This window comes from Parus major, chromosome 4A, assembly GCF_001522545.3.
Source record: "Parus major isolate Abel chromosome 4A, Parus_major1.1, whole genome shotgun sequence".
Classification (NCBI taxonomy): Eukaryota; Metazoa; Chordata; class Aves; order Passeriformes; family Paridae; genus Parus; species Parus major.
Window position 1 is genome coordinate 6,531,055 of NC_031772.1, and position 27,631 is coordinate 6,558,685.

Consider the following 27,631-nt stretch of genomic DNA (forward strand, 5'->3'; position numbering starts at 1 on the left):
AACAGCCTTGCATCTCCAGAGATGGGACCAGTGAGCTCACGTGCAGTGAATGTTTTCACTGTTCAGCACAGACCTTGAAAAGTGTACAGTTAACAAAAGCAACATACTTTCCCCATAAGAGCTCTCCCTCATCAACCAGCAATCATGGTTTCTTTTATTCTTAGAATTTTTCATATTTTGTAACATTCAGAAGTCAAAAGATCAGTAAGTCTCAACATGCTCTGAACTCTGGTACTTAAAGCTCTAACATAGGCAAATGCTGAAATTAGAAATGAGCCACGGGACAGATTTTCCCATGCTTACTAATCAAGAGTCACTGATTTAAGGATTTCTCTCCCAGGCTAAAATCTCTCATCTTTCTCCAGCACAAAATTAATTTAGCAAATAAAATGAGACCTGTGACCTCTGTATATGTTGACTTGGATAGTTATCATTTCTAACTCTAAGGTCTCACCATTACAGTAACTCCAGTTCTGTGTTACACAAGACTTGGTGGCTGTGGCTGTTAAAAAGGACACAAATGTTTTGAGGTTAGGCTGCCTGGAGAGGGGGCTAGTAACAACTTGTGAGTATGGAAAATGAAAATAGAGAAAAATCTACTAAAGAACCTCATCCATTCCTCCAACTGATAAAGTACAACTCCTTAGAGTGTTATATGCTCTTCATCTCTTTGTCTGGTTCAGTGTTAAATTTTATTTCTATACCTTTCCTTAACAAAGTATTCCATGGTATGAGTGTTTGGAAGTTTTTCTTGAACTTCACACTTTGTTTTTTCCCTGTGTTTATTCATATAATTACTTTGAGTTTGACTGTATAAACATAAATGTGAGAATTGGCCAATGTTTTAATGATCAGGAAGGGGAGGGAGGTGTCTGACAGCACATGATCAGTGCTGACATTTCATGACATTTCATGATTATTAGCTAGACAAAAAGAACATTTGTAGAGTGAAATGAGCAGATCTGCTTCCAAGGTGGCCAGGCTAACTTGAACATCTTTTTGTCTTGCAGAAGATGAAGCCCATTGTCCAAAGAAGACGATCTACCTCATCTGCCATTACTAAAGCTCTTGGCAAATCAAAATCCCATTCCAGGTAGAAAAAATACCTTTTTGACTCCTGTTTCCATCTTTCTGCCTACACAGACTGAAATCACACTGGTTTCAAATTAATTTAACAGTGTTGAGGGCAATTTGGTCCTGCGGCAGGGGCAGGCAGGGGCAGGTGGAGGGGGATGAGGCACCAGACAGACGTGGTGGGTTGCAGGACATGGGATGATGCAGATTTAGCACCCTGGGGAGCATCCTGGCATTCCACCTCAGAGTTTCCCTGTCCAGCCACCCCAAGGTTACTCACTAACAGAGCTCCCTGCAGCCCCTGCTCCACGTGCTGGACTGCCAGTGGGAGGGATAGTCCTGAGAATTGCTTCTGGCTCAGCTATAGGTACATCTGGGCAGGTGAGGGGGCTGGAGCTGCTTCTGGAGATGGAGGGAATGGTGGGAGGCATGCCCAGGCCCTGACAGCCCTGTGCAGGATGGCATCAGCTCAGGACATTTGCCAGAAAAGGCTCCAGAGCCAGACGTGCTCCAGGCCAGCCCTGTCAGGGGACAGCAGCTTTCCCTTACTGCCAGCTCAGGTGGAAAGCTGCCTCCACGTCTGCAGCTCCATCAAGTCTGCTGATGCGTTGCTCCTGCAGTGTGAGGCACCAGGAGTGTCAGCAGACAGGGAGCCACATGCCAGACATGCACATCTTCTGCTGAAACACTAAATGTTCTGACTTAGCTCTGAGCACCTCAGTCCAGTGGGAGCTGAGTCCTCCTTGACCTCATCCCCTCCTGCAGCACTGTGTCACTGCTAGAGACAGATAAGGGGATACCATCGTCCTTTCTGCCTTGCTCTGATTGCAGCCGTGTAAATTTCCTGGGGGATTTGTTTAGTTTGATTTTTTCTTTCCTTGTAAGAAACAGAAGATAAAGCAGAACTGATTGACACTTTGATCTGGACCAGCCCTCCCAAAGAATATCCCATTTGTGTCACACCATTGGTGATCGATGCACAGTACAGCCTGCTTCTCTGGAATGGAGCAGGGGTGTCAGTCTCACAGGATCATTTAATAAGAAGGGCAGGACTGATTTCCACTTGGTTGTCATTTGACCAAGTTATGTGACTTCTTTTTCCTTCCTCCCACCCCCTCTAAATTGCAGTAGGGGAAAAAAAAGTGAGGAAGAGAAAGAAATTCTTGACTTTATTTGGCTGGAGGACCTCCTCGTGAGGGAGGGAAGCTTTAAATATTTCTTGTGATGGATTGCTATGGAGGGAGCTGGTCCAATGCCATCTTTGCTTAGGCCATGAAAGCATCAGCGAGATTTTTTTGCCAGCCTGCCATTGTGTTTATAAAGCTGGGTAATCCTCCAGCTTTAGGAAATCCACTGCTTGGGACTGTAAGATGCTGTTGCTCCCACTGCTCAGCTGATGGACATGGAGAGCTTTTAATATAATATCTGAAGGTGATTAAGCTTCTCATTTACAGCCCCACAGCTGCATAAGTCAAGCATTCACTTGGTGGTGGCTGTGGAGGAGGGAAGAGGGAATTTCTGTTTGTCAGGGTACAGGTGTTCCTGTGACTGGAGGAGGATTTCAGTAAAGCAGCTACTGGCTGGTTTTAACCTCATTCCTGTGAAATCAGCTGAGTTCAGTTATGAGGCCAGTGGAAACTGAGTTAAAACCAATAACGTCAAAAATACTACACTTTCAGCTCATGTTTGTTTTTTATGTGTAGAGTGTTCTCAGACTAGAGAGTAAAGGGTAGAGCAGAATTGCTGAGGGATGAAGGGAAGACAAGTATCCTTGCCTGCAAGCAAGATACATATTTTTGTCTATCTGTAAACACAGGAGGATCTCTGTGAAGATTTTTCTGTGTTGGTCTAAGGCCATGTCTCAGAGGTTCACTAAGTCAGGCTCAGGCACACGAACACACTGTGTGAACAGGAACTCTTCCGTGTTCACGCAGCACATCCCACACGCTGAGACGCAGGAATGGCTGTGGGAGCTGCTGTGTGCCAGCTGAGCTGAGCCTGGAACAGTGCTGAGGAGGGGCTCTGTGGGTGCTGAGGTGCAAGCGAGGAGATTGCACTTGGCAGAGCTCTTCCAGCTGGTGACAGCGTAGGGAGAGGGTCTGGTTCAATCCCCATGCTGCCTTGTTGCAGTCAACATGCAAAAACCCTCAGGGACTTTTGGAAATGGTGAGCACCTATATGAATCTCAGTGAAAACAAGCTGGATGGCAGCCAAGCAAGCCAGAATCAGATGTCTGGAATTAGATGAGTACATGAAGTTCATTTTCTTTTTGCTTTTTGTCTCATGCTGACAAATTGCTCAGTCTGGATGGAAAACACGCACAGAAAGGGCAGTGAAGCCCAGCTGAGCCACACAATGAGCCATGGGTTTTCCATGTTCAAGTCATAGCTCACACACATGTGCAGGTAGTAAGTCTTTTACCTGAGTGAGAAATTACTCAAAAACTACTATTTCAGCAGCTTAATCTCACAAGATTTGGTGTGGGCATTTAGGGAGTTTTCCAGCAGTCTGAGGTGGGTAAAGGTAATTGTGCAGGCAAATGCAAACCCTTCTAAGGAAAACTTCTGACAAAGTCTTGTGATTTTTCTTATTCCTCCAGGGAAACTACTCTTTCCTCTTCCCATTCAGACAATGGGCTGCCAAGTGGGGTGTTCAGCAGCCCAGGCTCCACCTTCATCCTGGACGAGCGAGTGCAGCTAACTGTGGGCCTGCAGACCCAGGAAAGACACCTGATTTTGTTCAGTGATGTGCTGGTCATTGCCAAGTCCAAGTAAGAGGAATTCCCACTCATTCCTTTTCTCCAGTAGGTGCTGTTGAAGCTAGGCTCAGCACCTCAGTGCTGGGATTTTTGGGGCAGTCCTGTGCAGAGCCAGGTGTTGGACTCAATGGTCATGTGGGTACCTTCCAACTCATGAAATTCTGTAATACTATGAGGCTCTGATCTAGTTGTGGAGAACCTAGCAGCCTCCAAAACAATGCTTCTTTGGAAATGTGGATCTGAAATGTGGCATTTCCCCCTTCCACCTTCACAAATTCTTCTTGGTATTAATGTTTCACTCCATTTGTCTGAAGAAAAAGGTTGTCTAATCAGTTTTGCCCACTTCCTTATGAGGATGCTTGAAGATACACCATGAGGGCAGGAGGCAGATGGACAAAACTGACTTTCAGTCTGAGTCCTTCTGTCACATATAAATTAAGAGCTCTCTCTGCATCTGCATGACTTTAAAGGAGCATGATCAGACTCTGGAGGTCTAAATGTTTTTCTCTGGCCTAAGGAATTAATAATTTCCATTGTAGATCCTCCTCCAGCCTGAAGCTGAAAAAGCAAGTGCATCTGAGTGAAGTGTGGACTGGCACCTGTCTCAGCGAAGTGACAGAGAAAAAGATGAGTCCCGAGAATTCATTTGTCATTGGCTGGCCTATCACCAACTATGTTGTCACCTTCAGGTATTTTATCAGACATCAGACCTCTCTCTGCATCCCAGTAGCTACTCAGGTCTCCCGTGTGTCAAGTGAAACAATGACTGAGTCTAAAGGGCCCATTTCCTTTTCCATTTCCTTACCCTGAAACCCAGGCAACCTGTGCTGGCAGCAGGAGTTCTAGGAACTGCAGACATTGGGAAGGAAACACTAGGAGAAGAAAATAGCAATTAAAGGTCACTGCAAAAATAACAAGGGCCCACAAGATGAGTTAACTCCAACTTCACAGAAAGGGATTTGTCGCTTATCTGAACACTCACCAGTGTGACAGGAAACCTGTTCCAGTTTGTTGCTGGGATTTTTGTGTTATTATTATTTTTGTTATTTGTTAAAATAGAACAGAAGAAGGAAAGGACTGTGCTTTTGTTCCAGGGCTTTGCAGGAAGCAACTTTGACTTACAGCCATATATAAATGAAATTGGGTAGAGTTTCCAAAGGCTGTTACCCATTCAGCACTTGTTTGATGATCTGCCTCCCTTTTTGTCTTCAGCTCAGCTGATGTGAAGGAACGATGGCTGTCAGCATTACTGTGGTAAGTGACCCTCCTTTCATCCCCCTTCCAGGTGGTTCCTCTACAGGCCTTAGAGAAATTTGCCTGTCAGACTGTGCTCTGATTTTCAGCATGTCTGAGTGCTGTTTGAAAAATCCACCTTTGAAATCTGAATATAAATGTCCCTAGGAGAGTACCAAATTGGTGGTAACAGTTGGGAAAAAAGGGGATCCATCAGAAGATGATATTGTTGAAGCATCCTTTTTCCTTTGGAGCTGGAGGTCGACTTTACTGATCACTGTGGAACTGTCACCAGTGATTAGCAAAACATTCTTCAGATGTTTTTTGATTTTAACTAAATTTTTCATTACATTGCATCTAGAGGCTACAGTTTTTTCTTTTTCTTTTATGTTTTATATGTTCCTTCGACTAACACCCAAACAAAAGTGTTTATAAAGAGACAGAGGGAAAGAAATCTTCTGATTTGTGGAGAACATAGTGATCTGAGGGAGCACTGGAAGGTATTATGCAGGACACATCTGCCTGCACTGAATGTGGGGGATTGGTAGCCTTTGTGCTCCAGGTAGATAAAGAAGTCAGTAAGAGCATGTGGCCTCATTATGAACATTACATTAATGTATGTCATAATTAACTTGTATTTATTACAGTGCCAAGGAGGATGTCCCATCCAAATTTTAGGGCCCTTTTCAAATTTGGTTGGGAAATTACATCCTTCCCCTTTTCTTTGACTTTCAGGCATATCAATGAGGTAAAACAAAATGAGTATGTGAAGAATCTGACCCTTCGGATCGTTGTGCTGGATGACGACAACTGTTCTTCTGTAAGTAAAGCTAAGAACCTGCTCATCAGATCAAGACTACACAGGGGTCTGTGGGGTAGGGGAAGGAATGCAGGGCTGTGCTGGTATTCCAGCTTCAAGTTCAAGTCCCAGCTTAAAAGATTTAGAAGGTGTGCATCCAGGCATCTACATACTTCCCACTTGGAAGCCCACTTGGAGAGTCTTGGTTTGAGAAATGAGGTAGCCAGACCCTTACCAAACAGCACTTAATTCTCAGGATTATTGTTTGCCTCTGACTTCTTTTCTCTTTTTCTTTTACTTCAGAATTAATTACAGTTTGTGGCTGAGTGCCACAGTCAATTCCTCTTTCCAGTGCTATGAATTGAGGATATTGATCATGGAGTCACTAGTGTGTTGACCTGAACTAATTTACTGGAATGTGTCCCTGTCTAGTATACTTTTCTTGGCTTCATGCCGAGTTTGGTGGGTCACATTTGCCTCCTGGACATTCTTCCCTCTAAGAGTGACCCCTGACACTCATGGTTGATGAGCATTGCCATGTTCCATGTTCACTCTTTAGAGTGACAGTGGCACTATAATCAGCCAAACACTGGTGGGATCCAACACAGCAGCCAAGCACCACCCACCTCCTGTGATTTCTGCTGGATGAAATCTTTGGATGGTATGATAGACCCATGACAGAAGAAGTAGTGGAGAAGAGCTTTCATGTTGTATAGCCATCATCCTTTCTGGTGTAGTTCAAATTTGTACAGCTTATCCATCCATGAACATTTAGTAAAGACAGTCATTAGACAGAGATGTGACATTTTCTCCAGATTTTGAAGCTATAAGAAACTGCAACCAAACTTCTCACCTTTGAGCTTCCTGTATTTTCTCTGTTTGCCTTTCTAGAACACTGCAGTCAATGTGTCCAATGTGGAAACTGCAGAGAGTGTGATAAAGAAGACCCTTCTACAGCTTGGGCTCTCTGTAAGTGACAGGTGACAGATTTTAGCTAAGGATGCTGGCAACATCTGGTTGACAGGACATTGTGGGTGTGGATAAGTGTAGATTTGATGTCTATTGCTTTCTGAGTGGAGGGCAACCTCATGGAGCTTCACTCTGGCCCCTCTCAATTAACATTTTTTCTGTTCTCTATTCCTCACCCAACAGGACAAGACCAGTGAACACCACCTCTGGGTGGTCTCAGGAAAAGATGAGCCTGCTTACCCTCTCATTGGTAAGAGCCCACCCATATTGAGCATCATTTTGGTGCTTAATTCTGGCACCAGAGGAACAACTGATTAATTATATTAGTGTGTGTGGCAGAGAAACATCACAAATATTGCACTCTTCACTTAAAAAGTAACAGTAGGGACACTGTTGCTGATGTAAGATGTGACATCAAGTTGCTGTGAGATGTCACTTGGCTGTTATTGTCTTAGCATTCACATTTAATCTAAGCATGATGATATCTTTCATAAACTGCACTTACCTCCCTTTTCCAAGCAAATTTGTGCATTTCTGGGTGGGAGCCCATCACACTTTTCAGCAGATGCTCCAAATGAATAGCAGATCTTTAGGCTGACCCAAAGACATATCTTCTTTGCAGCAGATGTGATGCAGGGGTAGGACATGTCTCAAAGCCTAATTCAATCCCTCTGGCTGCTGGTATGAGCTTCCAGGGCTACAGGCTTGGAGGCTGATCATAGTCTCCTGCTCAGCTTTGTAGGCATTTCCTCATGGGCAGAGCAGGAGGTCAGGGGCAGCCTCAGCCCACCTTCACTGTCAGATAGAGGTGTCCACTGACCTCTGCCAGACAGAGCATCTCCTGACACTCCCCAGGCCCTTTGCCTTTGGGCCCTGTCAGAACCAAACCAGTTGCTGCAGTCAGGTGGTCATTCAGCAAGAGTGTGTTAGATCTAGAGGAAAGCACTTTGGCAATTGAAAGAAGCAGATTTTTTGAAGGTCTGTTGGAGACATATAGACCTCTAGTTAGGAAGCTAACATGTTTATCCTACTTTTTCAGTACTCAATTAGTTTTCATTGCATTTCAGTTCACAAATAATGAAATTGCCTTCCACACAAATCGTTGTATCATATTGAAAACCCACTTTGTTGCATATGGGTTGTTATCTTAATCCAATACTAAATTGACCTCATGAGCATATGTGGGCCACTTGCATCAATGCCTTTGCAGGCTGTTTATTTGAAAAATTTCCTTTTTAACTATTTGTGTTTAGGTTTTAGGAACTCTTCAGGCTTGAGGGAGGGTAGGTGTGTATATGGGGGCCTTGAGGACAGTCACAATGGAGAAGAGTGCTACAGATGTGTAGGGGATGATTTCAGAAATAGAATAAACATTTTAAAATAAAACACGGAATTTTGTCTATTAAGTTCTAAGCGTTCATCATGGAGATCACCAAAGCTGGAATCTTCCAATAACAATAAGTTTTCACCATAGCTCAGCATCTTTGCTTGCTCTTTCCACAACTCTGCTCAACAGGGCACGAGCATCCCTTCAGCATCGCCTTGAGCTGTCTCCGGGACTCTGCTGACCAGCAACAAAAAACCAACAATAACACTCTCCTGGCTGATGGGACAGAGGCTTCCTTCCTTGCTCAGCTCCCAAAGGAAAAACAGTGTCAGTTTGTCTTGAAACCCAGACTCCAAGCTCCGATGCAGCTGAGGAGAGGTAGGGGCTGCAGGAGTGTGGTACAGCCAGATAGAGATTTTATTGCTCTCCACTGCATTGCTGAACTCTCATGGCATCATACATGTATCCCAGACTTGCTCTCATACCTGAATGTAATGTAAAGAGGAAGAGATTGCAGAGACGTGAAATTTCTCTGTGCAACTGTTCAGACTTAGCTTTCAGTCCTTCATTAGTCTTCACCTGCAAGTCATTGTAATAGAATCATAGAAAATGCTGAGTTGGAAGAGAACCATCAGTATCATCAAGTCCTGGCCCTGTACCCAAGAACCCACCATTTGCCTGAGAGCATTGTGCATGTGCTCCGTGAACTCAGACAGCCTTGATGCTGTGACCACTGCCCTGGGATCCTGTTCCAGCGCTCAGCCACCCTCTGGGTGAAAAACCTTTTCTGGAGATTTAACCTAAACCTCCCCTGACTCAGCTTCATGCTATTTTCTCAAGGCCTATCACTGGTCATAAGAGCAAAGTGATTCTTGCTCTGCAGAGACAGCAAGGTTCTCTGAAGAATGATGATTGAGAGTTTTGCTGATGGTTGAGAGATGAACAAGTGGTTTCACTTGTGTATATTGTCTAGCCATCCCCATTAAGAGTGCAGTTAATAAACAGGTGAAGGTAGAAAGTGCTTGTTTTGCTGGGAACTCTGGCTCCACTGTAGATCACTCAGTGTCCAGCAGGAGGACAGACAGGTGTGTGAAAGTCTGTGTTTTCTTTCAGAGTCACTGCAGAAACACACCAAGAGGAAGAAGTCATTGATTGACTGGGCCCTGCGCCGCAGCACCAGCACCCCCACGGGCAGCCCTCCTTCCCAGTCACCTACCACACCACGCAAACTCTTCGGCCTGTCCCTGTCCTCTGTCTGTCCTGATGGAATCCTTCCCAAGCCAATCATGGTAAGCAGCAGCCTGGACTGCTTGTCTTGACATAAACTTGATGTGTTTAGCCCAACGTTTAAAGCCACTTGCAGCATTTATGAGGATTGAATGGGGAAGAGGACCATTGTTTACTTGTGACCCAGACTCAGCTCAGTAACAAGGGTGGGAACAACTCTCTCCTGGGTAATCCCTATCACTTCATTCACAGATGTCTGTCCTGTTTCAGTAGGTGTCTCCAGGTCATCACCAGATGACAAGGGGAAACATCAGTGGATCCTGCCCTGCTATGTAGCCTAGAACTCTCTCACTACAAGAGTCCCCTGGGCTCACACTTGTCACAGGATAAGCGTGCCCGCATAAACTGTATCTGCAGCTTGGCTGCCAGGCTCTTGTCCCTAGTTAGATCAGGATAAATTTCTTGTATTGTTTTCTTCCCATTACTGACTTGATCTTCTGCTAATTACATTACAACACATGGTGTATAATAAACAAGAGGGTAAAGTGTTAGGCTCTAAAGTACAACTGTTTTATTTCTTAGGATATGCTGCTCCTCTTGTACCATGAAGGTCCCTCTACTAGGGGCATTTTCAGACGTTCTGCCAATGCCAAGACTTGCAAGGAATTGAAAGAGAAGCTGAACTCTGGAGATGATGTTCAGGTGGATGGAGAGTCAGTCTTTGTAGCTGCAGCTGTCATCACGGTATGTTTGGCCAAGTAACTCAGCTGCCTGAGCTAATGGTATCTTTCTTCCTTAAGGAAGCAATGAGTCTTTATGGGTGGGGAGGATTTCAGGGAAACAGAAAGCATTTTCCAGCATGGAACATGTTCACCTGATGGTGTTTTTGTGTGTTTGTGTACACAGAGGTGTCTGCCCAGTACAGTGACCCTAGTTTTCACATGCAGACATGTTCAGCTCCTCAGGATGGGGCTTCCTTTGGCACCTCCTGGTAACAAACCACCCCCAGCAGGAAATACAGTGATGTCCACCTGCAAGGCATTCATGATGTCTCTACAGGGCCAAATAACATGACAGATGCTGCACTGACATATGCACAAAACCCTTTGGTGTCAGCAGCATAGACGTTCTTTGTCATTTCTGAATGCAAGGAAGAGGCTGCAGAAGGTTTGGGAAGACTTGTGCCACTTGAGGGCAGCTGCTTTGAAATCCTCAAAACAGGAGCTGACCTGTGCTCTCTGGACTCCCAGCCTTCACCCTCTGATCAGCCAGCAGGCATGAGGGAAAGCAGCTGCTAAATCCAAGCAGAGGGGTTGTGGTGGTTGGGGGGATGAAGCTTGTGATAAGACCCATGTTTCAATAAAGAAAAGCCTGTATTTTGTACTGGCAATTAAATCTGGTCAGTGTAATTTAGGTACCAAAGTATCCCCCAAAAAATCCCCTTTTTTCTTGTTGTCCTGATATTCAGGCACTTCCCAATACAAGACATATATTGAGTTGTTGAATAGTCCCCTGAGAAAAAACAGCAGTCCTCCTAGCTGAGAAATGTTTCAGAGACATCTGTGCAGAGCCTCAGGGCTGAGTCTGCTGGACTGGAAGTCAGTCCTGCTCTGGAGGAGGGGCAAAACAGGAGGGCTGCCTGTTCATCCTGCAGTGCTGTCATAGAAGAGCCTGAGGTGGGCATGGGAGGGGAGATGTTTGTGTAGTGTCTTGTTTTATCTTGTGCTTAATATGAATAAACAGTGACTATATGCATTGTGAAACTGAAACCAGGAATTCAAAACTGACCAGACTGCTCTGCATATATATATTTAATTCAGGATTTTCTCCGAAATATACCTGACAGTGTTCTATCCTCAGACATGCACGGACTGTGGATGGAAGCTGTGGACACAGAAAATCGGGTACATAAGATTGAAGCTATCAAAAGGTTTGTAAAATCCTTTGTAAAAGTTTCTTTTGGTGGGAAAAGGGGGATCATATGGCCCAAAGAATCACCTTCATTTTCTGGGAGACTACTGGCAATGCTCCAGGCATTGAAGGAGCTGTTCCTGATTGCCAGTGTCACTGATTAGAAAAATTTCTTTTCAATGGTCTTTTTTGAACATCCTTAACATTTCTGACCCCCAAAAACTAATTTAAAAATTCTCTTCTGATGATTAGTTCAAATTGCCAGAACAAGTAAACTGAAAAAGCATAATAATTCAGCAACCAGGAGTGCTTCTACTGTAGAAGAATTAGATCTTTAATGACAGTAACTTTATTCTTATGTGCACAAAATGAGGCTGATCATCATATTGGCAGTTAGAAGAAACAGCCCTGTCAAGGTGGAGACATGGACCTTGAAAACAGCTTTACTGCCTTGAAACTGCTGCCTTGAGCATGAGCAGTTTATCAGTCTCCTGTTGCACATCCCATTTATTCAACCGTGGCTCAGCTCAGTTTTTTAACCTTACAATTTAGCCTGGGCCTTCTTCCTCCACGTTCTCCATAGCACATGACATGGCAGTGGCATGGTCTGGCATGCTGCTGGCCTGGAGCTGTCTCCTGTCTCCTCTGGGTGGTCCCTGTTTGGTGAAGACATTGGGGGTTGCCTCCCACATGCTCTGAACCCAAGTCTCTTGTCCCTCCCGCTCTGTGACCAGAGCAAATGGGCAATTTGGATGCAGAGTTGTGGCTCTCACATGAGTTGATGGAGGGGAGTGACACAGATTCACCTTATTATCAAATGTGGATGTCTCAGGTTGGGTACAAAGGGGCAGGAGGGGGGAAAAGCTTTGGGATGTAACTTCTGGAATTCAAAGAGCAGATGTTTGTGAACAGCATTGTTGTTTTTTTTCCCACTCCCTGAATAGTCTCGTCAACCAGCTTCCAGAGGCCAACCTCATCTTACTCAGACACCTCTTTGGAGTCCTCCATCATATTGAGCAGAATTCTGGAGTGAATCAGATGAATGCCTTTAACCTGGCTCTTTGCATAGCACCCAATATGCTGTGGCTACCAAGTCCCACTGGACCTGAAGAGGAGAGCCGGTCTACAAAGAAGGTAATCTTCCATGGGCTTAGCCTCACCTCTGTGTTCCCCTTTCACTGTTTTTTTATGGGCACTGCCATTTGTAGTCCAAAGGAAGGCATAGGGCCAGTGACAGTGCTGGCTGAGTGTCATCCAGGCCCCATCCTTTCCTCTGTGCAGCTGTGCCCATGCTGGGAGCAGTTTAGCTGCTCAGACTGTTCAGGGTGAAAAGGAAAACAGTGATTGCTGTACCAGATGAACTTCCTATATGGTCAAACAAGCACAAGAAAATTGGAGCAGCTTAAGTTGGGCAGTGCCACCTCAGCTGGGACAAAGTAAGCAATGAGCACAACAGTGCACCAGAAAAGAGGAATGCTTGCTTGTAGCTTATGAGGTGTAAGCAATAGTGAGGGAAACTGTAGAATGTGCTATACCTGGCTCACAGTACCAGTTTGCATAGTTCATATTCTTGCCTCAGGTGTTCATACAGATGCACTGCCACATTATTAACAGCTTCTTGAGGAAATTGCATCTTTGTAAAAAAAGGGAATGATCTGGGTATGATTTTACTTGCTCTGTTTTCATGAAACTGAATCTGTGAATTCCTGTCTCTGCCAGGTGGCCTTGTTAGTCCAGTTTTTGATTGAAAACTCAGGAGAGATTTTTGGGGGTGATATTGCTTCCTTGTTCCAAAGACCTGACAAAAAGAAGTCCAAAAACTCAGCAGAATCTCTGGGTAAGTTTGTGGTAGCAAATCTTCCAGAAATATTTAAAATCTTTTAGTAGATAAAGTCCTCAGACAAAATAGTTTGCTTTACCTTCATGTTTCTTCTAAAGAACAGCATTGAAAACCAGCTGGGTTTGGTTTTCCTTTTCCCTGTCAAGCATAAGCAGGAAGAGATAGCAAAGCAGAGAGCTGAGCTGCAGAAACTCCAATGTGTCCCTAGGGATGGTTGCCTTTCTCTGTGGCTGCTGTTAAACCTAGTCTAGCCATTGCAAGAATTTAGTGTAGCCTCAGGACTGCCACATCCCAGCAGTATTTTCATTTTCCAGGTTAGTTCTGCAAAACTAAACCACATTGTTTGTATGGAAAGAGATGGAGTTGTCTCTATTAACTATCCTATGAATACAGGCCAGTGGTGAAAACTGGACATTAAGCCAGATTTTTTTTTTATTTTCTTTGAGAATAATGGATCATCTTTGTTTTTCTTGATATAATTTCCCTGTTTTAGTTGTGAGGTACTATATATATGGAAACAAATTAATTTGTGTTCTCTGCCCCAGATATAGGCTTGGCTCAGCATGATGATTCCTCTGATGAGCTAGAGTTTTCCACTTGTGATCCAGAAGGGCCAAAGCACCACCTGGAATCTGAAACAGATGCCATTTTTGACACACCCAGCAGCTTGTTACTTGATGAGGATCAGGAAGACTGGGACTTGTTCAGTGAAATCACAGCCTGCTACCAAAGCAAAGCCCAGACCAATGCCAGTGCAGATAGCTACGAGCTCCTGGAGGAGGATGGCTCCTTCTGTTCCATTGGCTCCATACGCTCGCTCAGCCCGGCCAGGGACCGGTGCTCCTCAGAACCCAGCGTCTGCCTCAGCTCCCAGCTGCCTGCACAGAGCCATGAGCCAGTGGCCCGCCAGTCCAGCTGCGATGCCACCATCATGAGCAGCCACACAGACTACATCCACAGGCTCAGGCAGCTGCAGATGGAGAGCCAGAAGCTGATTGATGAAGGCCTAAGCCCTGGGGTTAATAAGGCCAGGCAGAACTTGTGGCAGTCACCTCAGACCACCTCCAGGGTGAAGCAGCTCAGCCTTCAGAAGTCCAGCCTGTCCAACAGGTCCAGCTTCTCCAGTCTGTCCTCTACCACCACCTCCCCGTCTGCCTCCTCACTCAGCTCCTTAGACAGTGCTTTCTCCTACTGCTCAGAGTCATCAGCCATTAGCCCCACAGATGTCTCATCCCTGCCATTCATGTTTGGCACTTCTGCCAGGCTTCATGCTGTGTCTCCCATGGCTGTCAAGAGGTCCCAAAAAGAGTGGCACAAATCCTTCACATCTCCTGTGCCTTTACATCTGGATGGTTTTCATGAGGATGAACCCAAGGCTGGAGAGAGCAGTCACTGCTCAGGAGAGCAGAAAAGTTTTCCATGTGTCAGCAGAGCTGCCATGGGAAGCCCATTTACTGACATTGACTGGGAAGAAGATGAGAGACAGCTGAGTTGTTCAGCTCCTGGCCCAGGGCTCAGGAGCCAGGATTATACCAAAGAGTTTGAGCAAAACCCTGAGTACCCAGCTGCCAGCCCATCCAGTGAGACATCCCCACAGGTCAGCCAGCAGCAGCACAGGGAGAAGGCAGTGAAGAACATAGAAATCAAAGGCATTGATGACTGCCCTCTGAACCAGGAAAGCCTGAAGCGCACCAAGATAACTTTTTACGTGGCCCCAAATAAAGAAAGCTCTTGGGGGTCTCAAGTGGGAGAAAAGGAGAGATCTGTGACAAACACCAGCAGCAGAGACTCACCCAGCAGCAGTAGTGAGCAGAGCCTGTCCAAGAGCTTGCAGACTGTGAGAGTCCACATCCCCCAGACAGTTTTCTATGGGCAAAACACCCCTCTTGTCCTGCAGTCCATCTCCAGGCGCTACCACCGTGAACCTACAGTCCCATCCCTGCAGGCCGAGCACAGAGAGAGCCCCCAAAGTGCCTCTGCTCCTGAGGAGCTGGAGAGAAAACCAGTGGAAATGGCGCAGGCGCCAACCCTGAGCAAGGGCTTTGACACGTTCAGCCACACCATCCGCATCATCCTCCCCGACTCCATCCGAAACACCATCAGGGACTATTTCAACCACGATGAAACCGAGCCCTGTCCCGCAGCAGAGGTGGAAGCAGTGGAGAAGGAACTCCTCCGGAGCAGGGTGGAGTGGCTCAGGAGCCAGCCTCTGGCAGAGGTGGCCGCAGAGGAGCGTGACACAGCAGTGTTTGCAGAAGAGACATTTGTCTAAGGCAATGGATGTGGAGGAACTAAATATTATTTTGTGTATGTGCAACAGAAAATATTCTGTAATATATGATCAGGGTGTGAAGAATTTAGCAGGCTGCATGGGGCAACAAGTGTAAAGTGACACTAATGTGTATGTAATGATGGGGTTCAATACTCATTTTGTTGGGAGGTGGGGGGGCTGTTCTTGTGTTTTCTTTATGCCCTTTTCAGATGGGAAGAGACTTCACTGGGTGGGTGTGGAGTGAATACCACCAGACTCTCCCTGTCCTTTTAGTAGCTGACCTGTACAGGGCCTGACTCCATTTCTTTTTTTATAGCAGGAAAAGAGAAACTTTGTTTTATTTTCTCCAGTCAGCTGCTGATGTATGTGGATGACTGGACAACAGGGACAGCTAATGCTCCATAAGAATTAGTTAAAAATCTTTACACTTGCACAAAACCCACCATTATTCACTGTTCATCACAACCATTCATCCTTTACCTTCATTCCAGAAATCACTGCTGCTTCACTTGGCTCATCTGTTGTCTACTCTGGTCTAGCTCAAAGCCCACATCCATTATTGGTTGAGGCTGGGTTCCAAAATCAGCAGCTGGAGCCCAGAGTCCAAAGTCCAGCATTCACTGACAGATAGCATGTGTATCATTTTAAGCCCAAGATTGCTTTTTTCTGGAATTAACTATGCAGTGATTCTTGCTTCTCCTGCCTTCCCCAAAGTTAGCATTTGACAGGGACACAGTTGCTATAAAGGATTTTAGTACTGTCACCTTGACAGGGATGTGAATGTTCTTCTCTGTCTTCTGGGAGTAGCTCAGTAGCTAGGAGTTTCAGTCCTAGTGAAAGTTGACAATTTTCTGTCAATGCTGATGCCTCTTTCTAGAGGCAGTGTGGATGAGGCAACTGATCAAATTCCTAGTCATGCTGAGAGGGATTTGAGTAGGGCTTGGTTTTAGCATGAGGTCAAGGAGTTGTGGAAGTTGTCAGGAATGTTGTTGAGTAGATGCAAAAGAAAGTCTCATGTGGCCAGAAAGCTGTCAGTCCATACACTGAAACTGTCCAGGCTTCATCACTGATGCTGGCTCAGAGAAACACTGACTTCCCACTCAGCAGAGTGTGTGGCCCTGTGTGCTCCAGCAGAATTAAGTATGGGGAATTCCAGGCAGGGGTGTGCTAAGCAGGCTGCTGGTAAGGACAACCAAAGAGATGCAGCCAGTGGACTCCTGAAGCATCCCTCAAAGCCATGCTCAAAAGTGCCACAGATGTAAAGGGACTTGTTAGAGGGCTGTGACACTGCCAGCTGAGATCTAAAAAGATGCTGACAGCACCACATTAGTTTGACAGGTTGTTTTAAGAAAACAGTGGGAAAAGTCTCAAAGGTTAAAAGGTTTGGGATGGTTCAGTTGAAAGTTACATGAGAGTTTTCTATGGTGGTATCTGTCAGAGAGACAATCCTTTTAGTCAGTGAACAGTGAATGGGTGAAAGAAGAGAGAAATACATGAATTCTGATGACTGAGAGGTTCTGCTTGTGGAATAACTATCCCTGCAAGCTGCTGAGCGTCTGCAAATAGCCAGAGCTGGAGCTGCATGACAGCTGCCATGGTTCAGTCCTTGCACAGAGGGGAGAGCCACCTCTGTAAAATTATCAGGTGTCAGATCCCTCTGCTCATCTGCCAGGTGCATATGAGGGTCAGTGACAGGAACCCAGCCCAGCACTCCAAATTCACATCATCAAATACTAGGGCAAGGGAACCAGGGGGAAGCCCAGAGCCCACTTTCCAAGGTGTATACAGTTTGTTTTGTTAGATGAAGGGTGTTTAACTCTCAGATGTGGCACTCTGTCCCAGATCACCTTTGTGGCCCTTGTATAATGAAAGGTGTATATAATCATAATATGACTCCACCACCATAATTTTCCTCACATGTGAACAAGGCATCCACAGTCTTTTTTTCCAGAGCTACAGTTGTAACTGTTTTAATAAAAGACACACGAGTTGTCGTTGTGGTGTTGTCACCTTTTGTTCCCTTGCTCTTCCTCCCCTCTCCCCTGTGTCAGGGTGGTGGCATTTGCACTGAACTGCTGTGAAACACACTCACCTCCAGCCCAGGTCTGCCAGGCTGGCCACGCTGGCAAGAAGCCCTCTGCCAGCACAGCAGTCCAGGTATTACTCTTGTCTTGTCAAGAAGGTGAAACAGCACTAAATATTATAAGAAAAGCCTGCCTATTCTTGTAAAAGAGATTATTCTGTATTCTAAACATACTAACAGATTGTAAACTCAGTGGCTGGACTCAGGTCAAAGGGAACCTAACCAAGTGCAGAGTAAGAGCTTACAATTTGCATCACCTGAAAGAATCACAAGAAACTTAGATTCGTTTAGAGAAACACTGGGAGAGGCAGGGAAAAACACAGTTTCCCTTGCCTCATCTTAGGCTGCCTAGTGTGGACACAGTTCCCTGGATAGCTGCTCTAACCCAGGTCTGTACTATAGCATTTTTCTTTATTTTAAACAAAACAAAATCCTGCAAAACATAGCACAAAACAGAGTTCTGGGCTTGGAAATTTGCAGCCCTCCTTTTCCATGAGACAGACAATAATGCAACTCAGAGACCAATCTTGAAAATGTTCCATAGACTCCAGCTTGCTCATAACAAGTAATAACAAATACACAGACACTTGGTTGGCTTTCTGCCCCAGGAAGGCCACATTTTCCCTTAATGTATAGCCCTGAGATGCAAACAAGCTTCCATTCTTTCTCTGCCCTTTTTCAGTTCATTTAGGCCATGCTGGCCTGTCATATACTCAAAGCCCTACTCACTGCCCCACTGGATGCAGGCTCTTGGGAAGTCATGTTACATGGTCACCATCCAGGAAGCGAGGAGCCTTCAGGGCCTGCTCCCAATTTAGACCAAGGCCAAACAAGTCCAGCTCATCTGCCTTGAAGAGAAATGACTCATGCAGTTCAGCCTCATCTTATTTCTGCTCAGGATATATGATTTCTTTCCTTAGCCTGCAGGCTGACAGAAACATAACGGAAGTGCCTGAGGCAGCTGTAGTTTACTTTAAACTTTCCAATTCTATTTCTGATGTTTCAACTGTCAGGAAAGCCAGTCTTCCAAGACATAGTCTCCCTCATCCTTTGCAGGTAGCTTCTTTGTGCAGAGGCCTCTCCATTATCTCACGGCACCTTCGAAGGACACACAGCCCCACCAGAGCAACACGAGCTACTTTGACTCTCTGCATTTCAATGCTAACAGCTTGTCCTAGAAATTCTTTCTTCAGAGGTCACCCACACTCTGAAGAGGAGCACAGCAGTTATTCAACCCTCCCAAGCCAGAAGCTGCTCTATCCCTTGCCATCATGCCATTATGTGTGCAGAGAGCAGACACCTTCCAGCAGCAGCCTGGGGTCCAGCTTCAAGCTCACAACAAGGTGGGGACTGAGGAGTGGGACTGCAAAGCTCCAGATCACCTTGGCTTTGCAAGTGGCAGCATCAGGAGGGGGAGAAACGTGAAGTGCTACTGAAGGTGATGGCTTAACTGCTTTATTTTAATCCGTATTTATTCTCTGCTTTTTTTACAGTAAACCTGGGACAACTTGGAAGAGGAGAGGTTTGGGAGAAACAGGCACATGCTGGAAGACTTTTCTAATGTATGACAAAGCATAGGGCTACCCTGTCACATGCTAGTCACAAGCATGAAGCATTAGTACATCACCAAATCCGTGCTCCCCAAACAGAACTGCCACCCTGCAAAAATCCACCCTGCTGCCATCACTTCTCACAGCACATGGTTCTGGCCCATGCCAGGAAATCCTTCCTGAAGGTATCCTGATAATGATAAAACTGACATAGATAAACACTTGAACCGATTTTTGCAAGAAGGAAAAATCTCGATCAGAGAGGAAGACAAAGGCTGTTAAGAGGATTCACAGGGTGTCACTCATCACCTGAGATCACATCATCACGCCAGGCGTGGCAGGGCTGGTGTCAGCAGGAGGAAGGCACGGAGGTGCACAGAGACCATCAGACACAGATGGCAATTGTGGCTCCCCGGGACAGGCCCAGGCGCTGGTCCGTGCGGGATGAAGGAGAGACGGGCACGGCGCAGCGGCCCCGCCGCCACTGCGGCCTCCTCCTCCTCCTCCGCCTCCCCCTCACCCTCAGAGCCGCCCCGCGAGCGCCCCCTGGCGCCACTGCAACCTCCGCGGCCTAGGCCCGAAGGTCACACCGAAATGACATAAATCACAGAATTGTGGAATCGCAGAATATCCTGAGCTGGAAGGATCCTTCAGGATCATCCAACTCCAGGCCCTGTGCAGGACATGCCAAGAATCCCACCATGTGCCCAGGAGTATTGTCCAAATGATTCTTAACTCAGACATGCTGCTGCCCTGGGATCCTGTTCCAGTGCCCAAACACCCTCTGGGTGAAGAACCTTCTCCTGAGATCTAACCTAAACTTCCCCTGACTCAGCTTCCTGCCATTTTCTTGAGTCCTATCACTGGTCATGAGAGTGAAGAGACCGGTACCTGCTCCTCTGCTTCCCCCCATGAAGATGCTGAAGACCACACCAAGGTCTGACCTTGGTCTCCCCCTCTCCAGGCTGAACAAACCGAGTGACCTCAGCTCCTCCTCATAAGGCTTCCCCTCCAGACCTTTCATCATCCTCACAATCCTGCTCTGCACCCTCTCTAACAGAATAATGTCTTTTTTATATTCAATGCCCAACAGTGTTGAGTACAGCAGGACAATCACCTCCTTTGATCAGCTGGCAGTGCTGTGCTTAATGCAGCCAACCAAATTTCCTTCCAACTCATTCTATTCCAGCCTGGCTCATGGTACCAGAACAGTGCATTTTGTAGGTCTAAAAGGCTCGTTACAAGAATTTTATTTGACATGGGGGATAGTACAGCAATAAGAAAATTTAACATTTGGAGAAAGTGGCTGCTCCCAGAAAAGAGCAATTCAGGCACCTGAAACATCTCAAGCTTGTAGAAGTGGTTACTGCTTACAGGAACTGTCAGCACACTAATGTCATCAGTATGCTCTTGCTGGTCAAACTGAAGTCACCTATATCACCCAGCCCATCACTGACCTGCAAACAGCAATCTTTTCCTAATTTTCCCAAATTGGAAAAGCCTGCTCCACCTTTAAAGAGTTAAGCCTTGCAAAATTCTCAGCAGTTCCTCAGAATAGCAGAATTCTTAAATTTCAAAGGAGAAAGTGAGTCACATACAGCAGAGGTATTTACTGACACCCACCCAGGGAAATATAAAGCCATACACTTTAATCCAATTGTGTTCAGCAGAGCATTTAAGCACTTAAAATACCAAAGACCCTATTAAGCATGATGCCTTGTTTAAATAAGAGATTTTCCAAACACACCTTTTATAGTGAATCAGACCTTTATGGCCTACTGCAAGCCAGCCACAAAAAGCAAGAGTGTCAACCAAAAGCTAAGTACGCTGCCACGCCTAAATGAGAATGTAAGCTGTGCAGCAATCGTTTCCAGTTACTGTTTGCTTTGCTTTCCAACCTCCTGCTGCTTCCTGATGTCTGACACATCCATGGGGACCCTCACCGTCAGACCATCCATCGACTTCTTAACGCACACCTGGCAGCCAAGGCGCGATCTGAGAAGAAAACAAGAAGTGAGGCTCCTCTGTTCCCAAATTAAAGGGAGAAATTCCGCACCCACACTGGGATGTCTGGTTCAGGATGAGTTTTCACTAAAACTCCTTTTAATGATCTGCTGTGCCCCAAGAGAAAGCAGCTCTCAAGGCACAACTATAATACAGAACAAGCCCCATCCCCTTGGAAAGAAGTGCTGCATGGTGAGAATCTGCCTTAGAGGTTTGAGGATCTGCTGCAATCAGCAGGGAGGCTTACGTGTCAGTGAGTCCATATGCCAAGTCCAGCATGTCCAGCTCTTCATCTGAGATGGCATCAAGCTTTTGGAAGGCATCCTTCTCAAAGATGAGGTGACAGGTAGAGCAGGCTAATGTCCCTTCACAGGCACCTGGTGGAATAAGAAGGGAATGACAGCAAATCAGGAAAAATAAGGGGGTGAGACCATCTTTAGGAATAACATGAGAAAAGGCACTTTAAAAGATCTGGAGCATGTCAAAAGAGATGCTAGGAAACACAACAGATGTATGTAGTTTCCAGCCTGCCTCTTCTCTGGGAGAATCAGCATCAGTTTTCAAATTTTTACATCAGCTCTATGCAGCCAAAAGCACTGACAGAGGCTGCTGGAATGCCAGTGGTGACTGTGCGTGGTGAGCCACCCAGCAAGCAGCTGGTGGGGAAGGGAAACTTGTATGGTCTTAGCAGAACATAGTAGCATATGTACTGGCCCTAACAGCACATGTATGTATCCTGCTGCAACACCTACCAAATCCATCAATGGCCAAGTTGTGGTTGACTACCACTTCCAGCAAACTCTCCCCTTCTTTGGCTGTGGTCGTAAGTCGCTCTCCATCCCGATTTATAAAATGCACTGTCACCTGATCCTCAGAGCTGTAAGACAAATTTGCAAAAGTCAGAGGAGTCCACCCTTTTCTGCACATCCACAATTGAGGTATTTGGCTGAGTGCTAGAGACATGGCACTTAGAGGGAAATGTGCGTGCAAACACTTTCTCAAAGGATTATGCCATGCACGTGGGAAAAAATTCAAATTATCCATTCTCAGTGTCAGATAAATCTGAGTTGCCCCAAAATATTTCCCGTTTTATCAGATGGCCCAGAGAATTCATGTCTATCTGTGCACAAACAAGTACAGGTGCTCTGCATGTGCTACCCCTGCTTGGGCTGGCTGGCAGGGGAAATAGATGTAGGCAGACAGAGCATTTGCAAGTCCCAGGCCTGGGATGTTAATCCTGGGTAGAGTGATGCAATAACAAGCAAATTGCTCAGGATCAAATACTAATCCAGCAAGAAGGGCTGTTGTCATTCATGTTTTGCTTCCCCTTCCAAGGGGATTACTTGATGATTGTTCCTTTTCTGCTGCTTTTTCTTCCATGAACTGCCCATTCCTTTCCTTAGCTCCATTGCAGGGAGCTTTCTTGTGGTGAGACACACCCAGCCCAAGGTTACAGAGCTACTGGGCTGAGTAACTTCCTCTGAACTGATGTGATCCACGCTCAGGAAAAATTGCTAGTTATTTTGACAGCTTGCAAGATTTAATCTAGCCAAGCATTATGAACATGGCCATCAGCTTCTCTTAATGATAACTTCCAGAAAGGGCATCTAAAAATGAGAGGGGAAACAGCATCCAGTTCATCTCCTCCTGACCAGGCTCTCACACCAATCTGGAGAAGGCTGCTACTCTGACAGCAGTGTTTAGGATTTCTTACCAATGCAGTATATTCTGAGACTTGTATTTGGCAGAGAGAGCAAAGAAAGCACATGAGCAACTGGGTTTTTTTTCTTAGTGTACGTACCAAATGCTCATTAAGATAAAGGAGGTTCCTGTTACTCAAAGGTCCCAGCTCCTGTGCTGAAAGAAGGCAGCACCCTGGAGGTAGGTGGGCCTTTTGTCCAGTAACTCTCAGTGTAGCCCAAGTGCCCATCATCTCAAAGCCCAGGGCATTCTCCACTGGCAGAAGCTTCTCTTTCATCAGGCTGACAACATACACCACAGTTTCCTTCAATAAAGACACCTACAGATATTTCTAAATACACGATTTAAAGACCAGTTCTCAATTGTCAAAACAGACTAAAATAATCTGCCTCATTTTTGATGCATCAGAGCAATTTATTCCATTTGTGTGGCAAATAGGCATGTTTCCAGACAATGTTTGGTTTATCTTTATGGGTGAAATAATTTGTTACACAACAGAAATGGTAGAGTGATAAATTCCATTTAGTGCTGCAACCAAATGGATTTTTAGGCTGGGTAATGAGAGATGACCACCTGCAGAGACTGCTGGATCCAAAAATCCCCAAAGCTGTCTGCACATTTATTGTCAGAAAACTTAATTCCTGTTATCCTTGAGGCACCTAGAGCTTTAGCCAACATTAATTGCAGGAGAATCTCTGCACCAACCTCACACAGATCTAGTTCCCTGCAGTTCCTCTGAGTTCAAAGCTTGCTTTGGCTGCTGCTCTCAGTTATGTGGGACCCAAGGCAGCCAAGCTGCAGCAAGGGACAGCACTCAGGGTATCCTGTTAGGTACAAGGAAGGACAGATGCTATGGTGAGACACCCTGCATGACTCTGGATAAGCCTGGCAGCAGAATTCACTCTTCTCAAGAGCAGGGATGATGCCAAGCACTCCTGACCATGATGCAGAGAGCACCTTCAAGCAGCTCCCCTCTATACTGGCTGAAGGGAGTATTTAAGGTATTTGGCTGTGTTCTCAGGATTGGTGCCTCTGCTGAGAGATAAACCCAGTCTGATGACTCCTTGTTTTCACTGTTCAGTTCAGTAACTGACTTGCATACTGGTCTCATTGTCTTTATATCACTCAAATCAGTGCTGGGCTGCTCAAGTGTCCTCTGAAAGACACCTGCTTTGTGTAGCCAAAGCTGGAAACAAAGTCTGCATATTTTTATTTTCCTTACTTTTGAATTTGTTTATTGGTGTTTTTGAAAGAGTGAAAAAATTCCTTTCACATTTTGTTAAGTAATTTTGAACCAGGATTAAAAAAAAAAACACGCCAAAAACCACCAAAATTGGTTAGATTAAATTTTGCTTCATTTAGGATCAACTAATAGTTTTACAATGGCATTACTGTCACAGGATACGTGGTCAGAGGCTTGTAAAGGTCCTACCAGGATATGATAAATTCTACACTGCAAATTCAGTGTATGCCAACTGATTATTCCCTTTTAAAAAATAAAATCTCAAACCTTTTGTGACACAGGAAAGTGGTGAAGGAGGTTCCAAGAAAGTAGTTCTTCCCCCGTCAATGTTTTCCCTAAAAGATACTTTCCAAGGCCATACAAACCAGCAAGATGCCTACAAGTACTGCCAGAGATAATTTCACAAGCAACAAACCAATTAGAAAAAAATCCCATTGATAATGAGTCTTCATAAATCCCACCAAGCAGGGTTATCACTGTGACTTTTCTCTAAGGTCAGATAGCAAAATAGCTTATTGTGTTTTCTGCGATGTTGGTTGGCTCTCTCTCCCTGCCTAGCATTACAGTCTGACCCAGATTATACTAGTCTAGGAGATTCACAAATTACATTTATTTTATCTTCTCTTCCTGAACTATCCCTGAAGCAGAGAGAGGAAAGGCTGGCAGGGAGCCTGCAGTAGTTCCTGCTGTGGAAATGGGCCAAAAAACTCTTGTGCCTCTTTGTCACCTTCACCAGATGGATCCCAGCTGTTAGCTGTGGCCCCCACAGCTCTGGAGGCAGGACTAGCACTTCTGACAGGTCCCCAGAGCTCCAGGGACAGGAAGCAGCACCTCTCAGGCTGAGTCCTGGCACCATCTTCCTCCCATCAGTGTCTGCTCACCTAAGGTGGTCTTGTCCCCCACATCCCACAGGCCAGGGCTTGGCTGGCCTCTCTCCTCTTCCTGTCTCAGGGCAGGGCAGAGGTTCATGCCCATCCCTTTGGACGCAGCAATGTAGCGTTTGACTCACCTTGATTCCCCAGGGGCATCCTGGGACCCATGTGTGGAGCTGAAGCCTCTTTCTGGCCACCACTTTGCTGGGCTGTGGTGCTGCTGAGTCACACCACAGAGAAAAATGAGGCGAATTTTGCTCGTGTTCAGACCCCTCCGCAAGGGCTGCATGAGCCCCAAGATGCCGTGAGCCATCCTGCTGCTGTGGGTGCTGCTCCGTGTCCCCCGAGCTGTCCTTTGATGCAAGGACAGCTTGATTAGGGACTTATACATACAGCTGGGGAGGATGGGGGGGAAGGAAAGAAAAAAAAAAAAAGGAGTAGGACAGCCTCCCTGGGGGTGGAGGGAGGGAGGAGGGAAGGGAAGCAGGAAGGAAGGATGGACAAAGGGATTGTGCTTGGATCTTGCTGCAGTCCAGCCCATCAGGGCATGGGAATTGGTTGAAGCATGGGAACATGTGAATCACCTCCACATGCCATTTTCTGAGCAACGTTCACTTTGTTCTCCCTACAGACTTCCCTTTTAGGAGCCAGAACTAAATCAAATTTCAGAAGAAATATTCATTGTGATGTCTAATCATACAAGGAGTTGCAAGTTGAGGATTGGGAGAACAGAGAGGCAGGAGCGCTGATGACTGCTGCCTTGAGGAGAGGGGATGCAGTTCCTACAGAAATAGAGTGAAAGCAAAACACAGGAATTCTTCTCTTGACAAGATGGCATCCAGCCACATCATTGCCTTACCCAAAACTGCAGGCTTCCATCTCTAAAATGTGAATATTCACTTGCTTCACATGATGGTGATGAGAAGAAGCCACACTTAGCTTATTTGCTAAACTCTCTGCTGAAAAGTACTATAAAGGTGCAGATAACTGTCACTCATTTCATTCTGACTGATAATCCATGCTACTAAGCTTTGAAGCCTTGGAGAAGAAAACTTTTAATTTATTCCCAGAAGCACATTTGCTGGTTTAGTCTACCCTCCTCTACAGGGTAAATCCATATGAACCCAAGGGCCAAAAATACAACAAAAGACAGTTTCAGTTCCTGGTTTCTGTGGAGTTAGGGAACAGCTCTCACCTCAAGAGCCTGAATGGTTCCTTCCACCAAATTAACAGCTCACCCTTTGGTAGGATGTCTGCTTTAATCAAGTTTTATTAATGCAGTAACATATTTGGTAGCCATTATAAGCAAAAAAATGTAGATACTGGACTCTCTAATCCATCTGTACAGGGGAAAAATGACAGCCTAAGATAGAAAATGTCTGCCTCAAAACACACACAGTGCTGGATTCATAGTTCTGAAGATAACCAGAACATTTTGGCTTTTTGCCTCAAAATGAAAATTTTCCTCCCAAAGCTTTCAGGTTGGAAGGGTTGGAAAGGGGTCCTTAAACTTTCTGAAAAAAGCATCAATGACATTAAGGAATGCAAGTATTTTCCATAAGCTGGGAGAGAAATGTATTCTTCAGTTCAAAGGCAAGAGTTCAAGCATTCAAACCCCTCAGACAGTTCCAGTGGAAACAAATGCATGGGCAATGCATAAAGGATTAAAAACAAAAAAATTCTCAGGTGGACTTTTTCAGGTGGTTTGCTCTCTCCTACAAGCTGCCCCAAATGCTTCAGTCTTCAAAGCCAAATTCTTGAGCTCCATCTCACCCCCAAACTTAAAACCACCCTGTGCAGCCTCTGCAGCTGAGAGACTCTGGCCAGTTCTGCCTTTGCTTTTCAGGCCCTACAGAGGCAGCAGACAGCCCAGTTCCATCTCTCAGCCATTTCCACGGCAAGAAAGCAAAGCTTGCCATGAGAGACACAAGGAGAGGGGCCACAGCACATACAAACCACAAAGCATCTTATCTCTCCAGCAAACCTTGAGCTGAGGGAGATACATGAGATATATGCACAGCAGTTTCCACAGCAAGGACATTTGTGTGTTTGTCTGGCACTGACTCCTCTCCCTACCAGGAACTCAGAGCACAGCAAGTGACAGGTCAATGTCACCTGATGGAAGAGAGAGAAGTCAGGGATATGAGGAGCAGCAAAGGGGACAACTGCTCCCTGGTGAAAGCAAAACAATTCTGCTGAGGCAGGAGAGATTCAGGCCCTTATAGGTTTTGAATAGTCTGTTTTAAGGTCTTTGAAATACTGAGAAAAGACAGAAGCAAAATCTCCTTTCCAGAATAAATCATTGTTCATTTAGCCAAGGCCACAAAAATAGAAAGCTTTACAAATAACCACCCCTCACACAAAAAAAAAATGCAAAACCAGCCAATAAAAAACCCAAACCAACCAACCAACTAAGAAAAAATACCATTGCTTTAAAAAAAAAAAACAAAAAACACCTCAAGATTTTGCTTCACAGGTCAGCACGTATTTTATGAGCAGGCCAGAAACAGCTGAAAAGAATCTTTAGCTCTGTTTCAAATATGGTTTGGCAGAAACCAACTTCCCAGCAGTTCACACAGGCACAGTGCCCCCCACCTCCCCACACTCTGTCAGTGCAGTGGCTATACCCACACATCCAGTCATGTGTTGGCACATGCTTGTAAGGAAGTGGTTTTCTAGCTTGAAATACATCCTCCAATATCTTCTGTACCACGCACCAAACAATGTGGTCCTCCCTCTCCCCAGTCTAGGGACTCTCATGCAAATAT

General features: G+C 45.6%; 2 protein-coding genes across 2 annotated transcripts; one reads left to right on the forward strand and one right to left on the reverse strand.

The window, feature by feature from the left end:
* Window positions 1–988: 988 nt before the first annotated feature.
* Window positions 989–17,404, forward strand: LOC107203958 (rho GTPase-activating protein 20-like). The gene is made up of 14 exons (XM_015626663.2): window positions 989–1,093; window positions 3,674–3,844; window positions 4,372–4,521; window positions 5,045–5,086; window positions 5,801–5,885; window positions 6,756–6,833; window positions 7,017–7,083; window positions 8,350–8,538; window positions 9,274–9,449; window positions 9,970–10,131; window positions 11,208–11,317; window positions 12,243–12,432; window positions 13,018–13,135; window positions 13,684–17,404. Exons 1-14 carry the CDS (start codon window positions 1,014–1,016, stop codon window positions 15,408–15,410), a joined length of 3,345 nt encoding a protein of 1,114 aa, XP_015482149.1. The 5' UTR covers window positions 989–1,013; the 3' UTR covers window positions 15,411–17,404.
* A 1,528-nt stretch (window positions 17,405–18,932) lies between these two features.
* On the reverse strand, window positions 18,933–25,277 carry LOC107203959 (adrenodoxin-like). The gene is made up of 4 exons (XM_015626665.3): window positions 25,001–25,277; window positions 21,800–21,924; window positions 21,295–21,424; window positions 18,933–21,038 (listed from the first exon to the last, which is right to left on the reverse strand). The coding sequence occupies exons 1-4, from the start codon at window positions 25,252–25,254 to the stop codon at window positions 20,918–20,920; spliced, it is 630 nt and encodes a 209-aa protein (XP_015482151.1). The 5' UTR covers window positions 25,255–25,277; the 3' UTR covers window positions 18,933–20,917.
* Between the last annotated feature and the right edge of the window lie 2,354 nt (window positions 25,278–27,631).

Bases quoted from the DNA above. Each gene is read 5' to 3' on its own strand.
- LOC107203958 (XM_015626663.2), top strand. From the start codon at position 1,014: ATGAAGCCCATTGTCCAAAGAAGACGATCTACCTCATCTGCCATTACT. The intron at 6,834-7,016 runs GTAAGTGACAGG...CTCACCCAACAG, and splicing joins TTCTACAGCTTGGGCTCTCT to GACAAGACCAGTGAACACCA. The intron at 11,318-12,242 runs GTTTGTAAAATC...CTCCCTGAATAG, and splicing joins AAGATTGAAGCTATCAAAAG to TCTCGTCAACCAGCTTCCAG.
- LOC107203959 (XM_015626665.3), bottom strand. From the start codon at position 25,254: ATGTATAAGTCCCTAATCAAGCTGTCCTTGCATCAAAGGACAGCTCGG. The intron at 21,925-25,000 runs GTGAGTCAAACG...TTTGTCTTACAG, and splicing joins GATGCCCCTGGGGAATCAAG to CTCTGAGGATCAGGTGACAG. The intron at 21,425-21,799 runs GTAGGTGTTGCA...TTATTCCACCAG, and splicing joins CTTGGCCATTGATGGATTTG to GTGCCTGTGAAGGGACATTA.